This window comes from Magallana gigas, chromosome 7 (assembly GCF_963853765.1).
Source record: "Magallana gigas chromosome 7, xbMagGiga1.1, whole genome shotgun sequence".
In the NCBI taxonomy this organism is placed as follows: domain Eukaryota; kingdom Metazoa; phylum Mollusca; class Bivalvia; order Ostreida; family Ostreidae; genus Magallana; species Magallana gigas.
In genome coordinates this window covers 50311445-50320650 of record NC_088859.1, presented here as the reverse complement: position 1 = coordinate 50320650, position 9206 = coordinate 50311445, and the positions used below count along the sequence as shown (strand labels likewise).

The window sequence follows — 9206 nt, the reverse complement described above, 5'->3', positions numbered from 1 at the left end:
TAAATAAATGTATGTTTTATTATTATAATTAGGGACACACTGTTAATGTATTCAAATTATGAACCTGTGAAAGTTGTTCAAAGACTGTTTGAAGCAGAAAGAAACAAATTATTTTTGAACTTTGAAATTTCTTCGATTTTTGCAATTATGATGAGTTATTGTATTAAAAAAGCACCACTACCTATTTTATAAGAAAATATACTGATTTTTGTTTTTAAAACAGCAGAAAACATAATTCATATACTTTCTATTCTAAGTCTAATATCATTTGATATGACTATTAGTACAGAAATTCAAATTATTGGTATCATTCTATATAAAAGAAAAAAATGTCAGCTCGACGCCTTTGTGGCCGTTCCGGCCTTTGATGTAAAACACTTATTTTCATTATTTGATTTCCATCGTTGAATTATTTATACTTTCTGCAATAATGTTTCATGTGCACGTTACCTGGAAATGAAATAACGCTCCAGAGTTGTATGCGTCAAGTCGCGAGATTTCATAAAAATACTTAATGAACAGTTTTAGCAAAAATTACTTTTGAATGCATGTATGTTGGTCACCAATTCACGAATATATGTATCACTTATCATATTAATCAATTGTTACCCTGTGACAAATAATGTGCCATATTCTTATTCTTAATTTGCAAAGGTGCTTATTTAGAACTTTAGATTAGCATTCCACATGTTTGCCTTGGAAGTTGACAGTGTAAAAGACAAAACCGAACTTACACAAGGGTGTGACGAATTTTCTTCCACTTTTTTATTTAGGAGAGAAACTCTAACATTTATGCTCCGAACTCTAGAACTATTATCAAAACAAAAACTTCACATATTACGAAGATAATCCGCGACTGGTGCTACTCCAGGTCTAAGTACATCTTTCAATTGATTTGTAAAACATGGATTTTACCCGGGAGAAGAATGAGTCTTGACTCAAATCTTCATATATTAACAAAACTATTATCATATAGACATACACTAGAAAAACAAAGGCTCATAATAAAATCTGCAACCAGACTATTACTTTTGTACTTTATGTTGTACATTTTCGTCGAAATATTTCACAAACATTTCATTTCTATAAAAATGAAGCGATTTTATTCTTTTATAGAAACATCTAAACAGCTTTCCCGTACCAAGTATGACTAATATAAAGCTATAAATCGTTATTGTATTCGTCAGCTTAGTAATTTTATCTTTTCCGAAGCGAATATTCAGCCTTTTTTGTCTTCATTGTTATAATAAAACTTGTTAGTCACATTATATTCCGAATACTAATAGTGGTTTTCCGTAGTATCAAAGGGGTTTTTATAAAACACAAAATATATTTTCTTTTTACTATTTTCCTCTCAAGGAACAGAAAGTGAAAAACGAAATTTTTCAATCTTTTATTAGCAGCTGTTGTAAGCTGGGAAATTCAACTTTCCAGAAATGTCTTTCCAATATTTAAAGCATTAATTAATTATTTATCGATTAGTTTAAGTATTTTTATATTCAACTTTAATTTAAAGCAAAAAAATTGTTTTCCTCGTACACTATTCTTTTCGCGGGATGTAAACCTTGTTCGCGCATAATCTATAGATAATCAGCAATGACATCCTTAATTGGTGCGTGTACAAACGTGAAACACTTAATGATTATTATTATTAACGATTTTAAGCGACTGTGTTTAGATCTTTAGATAAATCATCAGTGTTTGGTAATGCAGTTAATACAGCTTCATTGTATTCAATTTACATACACATAACACATGTCATTAACCAAACCTCTGCAATGTGGTTATTCTATATAAGATTTGGCATCTTACCAAAGTCAAATAAGATCTCCCCACTGACGCCAAATAATCAAAAACAATATTATGTGTACTGTAAAAACACCTAACACAGTTTCCTGCAGTGAATTTTTTTGTGGATAAAAAGTTGTAGGATTCATGATAATGCGGAAACTAGCAATTTGTTACAAACAGAAGAACACTGTTCTACAACCAGGGAAACACTGATGTCCATCGAGAATGGGAATTCACAAATTAAATGCAAAACTTTTATAAATTATTTCTAGATCTGTCTGAATTTCATACTGTGAAGATCTATATTGAAGGTAAGATGAAATACTATAATGCATTTTCTTAAATGTTAGATTGTACCTTTATGAAATTATCTTTCAAATATTTTGAATATTCGTGTAAGGATATAAATTTGCAAATATAAAGTTTGCAAATGTAAATTAAAAGAAGCGTCATGGCCAAAATGTTGTCGTCGCTACTTGTAATCTGTTACCTACCGACATTAGAGAAATTTTAAAATCTTTGTTGAAAAAAGCTAACTAAACAAATAACTTTAATTTTATATTTAACAAAGCTATAATAATGAGGATTGTTAACAATATTCATTTTAAATGAAATTTATGATCATTGAAAGGTGTACGTTTGTATGTCCCAGTGTGTATAATACACATTCTATTAACGATATTATTTGAAAAAAAATCCTTAAGAAATATTGTGTTTTGTATAAACCATATTTATGATTATGTTAATTCTTTTATCGTATTTAAACTGTATTCGGCAATCTCATATTAATTCACTTTATTTATATTTAATCTCTACGGAAGCCCCCTAGTATAAGGTAAGATTCAATATTTTCTGGCATCAATGGACTTCCGTATTTATCTTAACTTGATAATTTTTTGATAATTTATCAACTTAATAAAGATGATTGACATAAAGATATGACCCTATGCAATGGACGCATACCACAAGCTACTAAAGTGATACTAAACCACAACTTCTATTTACACTAAAAAGGACACTTCAGTATGTTTTGCTATACATACACAGTAAAGATAACACAAATATGTTTAGGGTAATTGATTAGATCATTAAAAACTGATGTTTCCCCTGTTGGCCTCAATAGCATTTTTGTCGATATACTTGACTAAAGATAGGATAGCTTTATTGTGGACGGAAGTTAAGAGGGGCGCTTGACATTTTACCAGAACATTATGACAATGCAGCACTTGGTTACTAATCAAATAATGCTAGAATAGTAGTGGACAACGGAAACTACCTCATTCTCACTTGTCTTATTGATTTGATGTATTTATAATCAAGAATTGATAAAAATTATTATCTGGGTTTTTTTTAATTGTAGGGTTTTTAAATTTTTACACTTTTTTAATTTTTTTTTAAACGCACTGGAACAAATTCAAATAATACTGTGCTATTTATATCTTTTATGTTAACAAGAAAGTGCGCGGGGGTATTAATTGTTGATGTTTTTTGCCAAGTAATAACATTTCAGGTAAAACTACTTTTCAAATATTAACGATTTGTTTTGCATTGCATCATCAGTAATATCTTTTTAGTTTTTTTTACCATTTCATAATAGTAGATTTTTAAGAAATCATTCTTGTACTATAAATTTTGATAAAAGTTTCCCTCGCACTAAAAGATGTACAGTTTAATCAACACTAACGCTCTAACTAAACTCAATGATTATCAAAATAAAATTTTAAAAAATCCATTACTTTATAATTGCATGTCATCTTTTATTATTCAATTTCAAAACTGCAGCACATAGCCCTTTTAAAATTTAGGTCACCGTGCATTGAAAAAATATTTTTATTTCCGTAAAATAAATTACATCAATATGAATCTTCTCGCTTCTCGTGCTTCAGATATTGTTATAAATTGCGTGCCCTGTGAACTGATTTTAAAACCATAAGCTTTCCGCAATCTAATATATAATTGAAAGTTTTCCGATTTCTTCCTCACTGAGGAAATACTCATTGATATGATATCCAAACACGGAAAAATACCCAAGAAAGTTTATCCAATTACTTACAAACAAGAAGTTAGAACTTGGTAACCGTGCAATGCATAAGAAGAAAAAAAATCAGCTTGTTGTCCATGGTTGAAATTCATTTGCTCTACACCTGATAAATAATGGATTCACTCACAAACAGGACATGAGCAGCTCTTGGTCGGTGTTATCATTTGAAGTAAAATTATCACCCTAAATTCCTTCAATTTATTTATGGCAGTCGATGGTTGTGATATCCGATTAAGCCTTAGCGTCATGGTAAACCGTCTTCATCTATAACAGTGTGCGTGTAGAAAAAATCATGGAGGGGAATAATTCGTCAACTGCAGTTCCAATTAACGCTACTACAGTCCAGCCAGCAGCCACTACAAAGGTGTACGAAAACGCCGGCCCAGTGACATTGCTGTTTTTCTTTGGAGTTGTTGGAAACGTTATTGCTCTATCTGTACTTTGCTGTTCCTCCAAAACTCACAAATGGCGCCCTTTTTATCGCTTCGTGTGCGGCCTTGCCATATCTGATGGAGGTGGGATTCTAGCATCGTATCCGTTTGCTGAATATCGGTACATTTCTAAGTTTGAATATTTGTTTCCAACACCTTTGTGTGAGTACCTCGGATTCGTCTTCATGTTTACCTTAATGTCGTCTGCCATGATCGTTTGCTGCATGTCTTTTGACAGATTCTTTGCTACGTTCTATCCATTTCTTTATAACTCCCCTACAAAAGGGCTGCGGACGAATATCATCTTAGCCGTTGTGTGGTGCCTTTCGGGAATCCTCAGTAGCCTTCATCTATATGGACTGGGTTCCAGCAAAAACATTTACCCCGGTTCGTGGTGTTTTCTAAACTTTATTGAATTGAATTCCACATATCCAAATTATAGAGAAAACACAATCTATTCCTACATTTACGCCTCCGTGGGTGTGCTTGTTGTGTTGATGACTCTTGTAATAAATATGGCGGTCGTATCGTTCTTCGTCAGAAACAGACTTACCAAGAAGAGGGCAAGCAAGAAAAGAGATATACATGTCATTGCTTTCCTTATCGTCATCGTCACAGTGTTTACGTCTTGCTGGGCTCCCCTAATGGTAAGGCGATTCCAATGTTTTTGTGCTTGAATTATCACCTAAGGTGGTAGACGCATTGATGACAAATTAGTAGTAAATTTTTACGGTGCTTGAACACATTTTGACATTTAAATGAAACAGAAAAACATATCTGTGATGCTAGGAAAAATGATTCAGTATGTATATTATTCAACGAAAGCGATGAATTAGCTCCACATTTTTCTTTTGTCTATTTGTCTGAGTTTAATTTATATATTGTTAAAACGTAATATATTCTAAAAATGTTTTACCATCGTCAAGTCCTAATAATTCTAGAGTTTGTGGTGATTTTAACATTGATACATTGACTCCGACAGTTATCAAGTCATTTTATCGTATCATTCTTTCAAAAATCAGGTTAACATACTGCAGCACGCCTCTGGTTCTATTGAGGGGGAAGGATTCACCGAACTCACAGTTCTACGCATGGCCGTCACAAACTCCGTGGTAGATCCCTGGATCTACATCCTGTTCCGGAAGGAGGTCCTCATGATCATACTTCACGCCATCGAGCGCGTGCGGGGGAGAAGTCTCCAGATCACACATGATTTGTCGGGAATATCCGAAACAGCAGATACAAAACAAGTGTCAACAGTGATGTCTTCTATTAACCGAACAGCAGAATCACAGCTTTCAGACGACGACGGGGGAGTGTACAAAGGATAACATTGATAGATAGCTACATTTGTAATAGTTAAACTGTATAAAACGATTAAACTAGATATATTTTATCATATTATGACAATTAAAGCCCCTTATCTATTGGAGAGAAATTTTAATGTTGACTTTTAACTAATGCCAGATTTTATTGAATTAAAGCTTGTACAATATTCTTATATGGTTTTTTTATGTTTTAATTTTGACATTCGTAATGTTTTGTACCCTTTATGGATTTAAGTTTTACTCATAAACAATGTTAATTTACATTTTGTGAATGCGTAGCATGTACAGCATCTATTCAAAATCTTCGCACATCTAAGGTAAGCGAACTATCCGTTGCCAGGTAGTAACTATTGCTTTTTCTTTCACTTTCTTGATTGATATAATATCAAAAGTAGTATACTGCAATGGCTTTAATGCAAAAACGTTAATTTAATTTTCATTTTAATCATTTACAGAACTCAATCTTGAAGCCACTCATTAGTTTTGCTACATAATTCAGGCGAATTTCGCATAACCATGAACAACTTAACGGACGTATATAATATGTTCACCACATCTACAGAAGACGTCAACTCCGTCAACAACTCTACCCCGCCACTGAACCTAACAACCACAACGCGTGTGTACGAAAACATTGCTCCTGTCACCCTGCTGTTTTTCTTTGGGGTGTCCGGCAACGTCATTGCTCTGCTCGTTCTGATTTGTTCTGCTAAGACTCACAAATGGCGCCCGTTTTACAGGCTGGTATTTGGACTCGCTATTTCAGATGGTGGGGGGATTTTAGCGTCCTACCCGTTCGCTGAGTATCGATACATTTCTAATTTTGAATACGTTTTCCCAAAGGCAGTGTGTGACTACGTAGGATTCGTCTTCATGTTCACCTTAATGTCGTCTGCCATGATCGTCTGCTGTATGTCTCTTGATCGCTTCTACGCGATATTTTTTCCAATCCTGTACAACACTCCGACAAAGAATCGTCGAGTTCTGGTTATGCTTGGGGTAGCTTGGACGTTAGCGGGGATCCTTAGTTCTCTTCACCTATACGGCTTAGGCTCCAGTTTGAACTACTACCCGGGGTCCTGGTGTTTTCTGGACTTCATCGACATGTCGGTGTCATCGAATGTCATCTATTCCTACATCTACGCCACCACTGGAGCAGTGGTCGTCATACTGACGGTGACCGTCAACTTCATCGTCATCGTGTTTTTCATTCGTCACAAGTTCAAAAAATCGACAAAAGCAACCAAACACAAGGATCTTTCAGTGGTTCTTTTCTTGCTGACTATTGTCTTAGTCTTCACTTCCTGCTGGGCTCCACTTATGGTAAAGATTTTAGCATGGGACTGAAATTATAATATCGGTATCTTTATTCATTGATCTTGATATTATAGTACTTATCTTCCTTTTTTTATTGTTTGCTTTTATTGTTTGCTTCTCGGTTATATACTTCTAAAAAATAAAAGATGTGTCCGTTAACCATTTGATAGCCTTGTATCTTATAATATTTACGTACTCATACAAATAATATTTATTTATATATTTTTTTTAATTCCAGATGAATATTTTTCAGCACGCTTCTTTTTCTATAACTGGACAGGGAAAGACGGAACTAAATCTTTTGCGCATGGCGGTGACCAACTCAGTTATTGACCCTTGGATTTATATTCTTTTCCGGAAGGAATCGCTTGTGATGCTGTTGAATCTTAAGAATCGTTTACTAAAAGATAACAGCTCTCAACAAACAAGTACATCAAGATCAGGACTCTCAGAGAACAGATAAACAACAAGACAAATCATCAACATTTTAAGTCGAACCTTTAAGCTGTAGTTCTTAGAATTAGTATAGGTATTAGAATACCTCCATTTGAAAAACGCTGTTGTAAACTTGCACTTTTTTTATTGGCAACCCTGATATGATTTATCGCTATTATAAACATTTATTTTTTTTAAAAATAATTTAGTAGTCGTTCTGAATATATTTTTTTGGACGTTTTTTTTATGCGAAGAAAGAGATTATATTAAATAAGGTATCTCATCATTTGCGTACTAGTGCATTAGCTATTTAAAAGTGATTCTGAAAAGGGTCAGCTGCATTATGAATTATCATTGTTAAAGCTGCATTATGAATTATCATTGTTAAAGCTGCATTATGAATTATCATTGTTAAAGATGCATTATGAATTATCATTGTTAAAGCTGCATTATGAGTTATCATTGTTAAAAGGTATGAATCATTTTATATTGATGTAAGACCTCAATTATTAAATTATGTTTAAATTTCATCTAGTTATTAATGTTTGTATGCTTTTACAGTAATTATGTCACATCAATATAATTATGTATCTGAATCGGACAAGAAAAACTTCCCAAATCTCACACTCCTCTTCTTGTACACAGCTTTAATTTCTAGATTGGATAAGTTTAATGAATGAACAGATTTTAAGTTTTACTATGAACTGTGTAAACAAATGATCATCATATGTATGAATACGTGTAAATAGTTAAAATTCACTATTAAATTGTACTTTTCATGCATATGCTTTTACAAATAAAATCAATATTGCTGGATTTTGCTGTTGTTTAAATTAAACTATTCAAATCAAACCCCATTTGTTTGTTAGTACTTATCATAAATAATACGTTCTTACTTGGAAAATTCCATCGTTATTTGTGAATTTCGTCATCTCCAGTATGCTACGAAGGAGGACAGTAAGTAGTTCTATCCTGACACTGAGAAATACCTGATTTATATGGACAAGTGAAAGGTATATAGAATAAATCAATAAATATACAGAGTCTACGAACTTTTTTTGTATTGTCAATTTTATCATTTATCTTAAAATAAAGTATGTTTTGTGCTGTAAGAGAGATCAATTATTTAAAATGAAATATATTAACTGCAATCTATAATATATGATATAAATCATTTATCTGAATTGATTCAAATTTCCTCACTTTAGATAAACGAAAGCAGTTTATTTATCAATCCTTCATTTTCTTTTCGGTTAGAACAAGTTACACGGAAACTAATGATTCAATCAATACCTGTATCAATAAATTGCTAGCTTTTCCTTTTCTAAAAGAGGTAATAGTTTATCAAATGAAAATGACCGGAATAGAACATCTCGATTTCTTTTCTCATTTTATATGAAAACTTTACCAACTTTCTTTTCTTTCAGTTATTGATAAAAGCCGATGGTTTGATACTAGTATCTAAATAAACTTGAATGATGTAGTTAAGCGTTTTTAATTTTTTTTACATCGGTCTGAATAGGTTACAACATGTAGCTTTTATGTATCCTTGGTGGTGTTTGTCTCTATCGACTGGGATCCAGGTAAAACTATCCTAATTGGGTGGTCACCGTTAAGCCCCTTTCACAATTGGCGCACGAGCAGAAGCGACCAAATATTCGTGCGACCGAAAAAATTAGATATGAATCGTTAATTGTTGCCGAAAAAATCGCATATGAAAAAAGTATTCGTACGAATTTCGCAAGATCTAAAGCCCCTTTCACAATTGTCGCACGAGCAGAAGCGACCAAACATTCGTGCGACCGAAAAAATTAGATATGAATCGTATACTGTTGCCGAAATAATCGCATATGAAAAAAGTAT

At 32.8% G+C, this 9206-nt stretch overlaps 1 protein-coding gene across 3 annotated transcripts; it reads left to right on the top strand.

The window, feature by feature from the left end:
- Positions 1-1873: 1873 nt before the first annotated feature.
- Positions 1874-8189, top strand: LOC105345490 (prostaglandin E2 receptor EP4 subtype). 3 transcript variants are annotated; one of them, XM_066067019.1, is made up of 4 exons: positions 1874-2102; positions 2613-2626; positions 6047-6914; positions 7147-8189. In XM_066067019.1, exons 3-4 carry the CDS (start codon positions 6108-6110, stop codon positions 7369-7371), a joined length of 1032 nt encoding a protein of 343 aa, XP_065923091.1. In that variant the 5' UTR covers positions 1874-2102; positions 2613-2626; positions 6047-6107; the 3' UTR covers positions 7372-8189. The 3 variants fall into 3 exon arrangements, 2 of the variants coding, with proteins under 2 accessions (XP_065923091.1, XP_011451924.3); XR_010707925.1 differs by lacking the exons at positions 1874-2102; positions 2613-2626 and adding exons at positions 3482-4910; positions 5286-5908; XM_011453622.4 differs by lacking the exon at positions 2613-2626.
- The last annotated feature ends 1017 nt before the right edge of the window (positions 8190-9206 follow it).

Bases quoted from the DNA above. Each gene is read 5' to 3' on its own strand.
- LOC105345490 (XM_011453622.4), top strand. From the start codon at position 6,108: ATGAACAACTTAACGGACGTATATAATATGTTCACCACATCTACAGAA. The intron at 6,915-7,146 runs GTAAAGATTTTA...TTTTAATTCCAG, and splicing joins CCTGCTGGGCTCCACTTATG to ATGAATATTTTTCAGCACGC.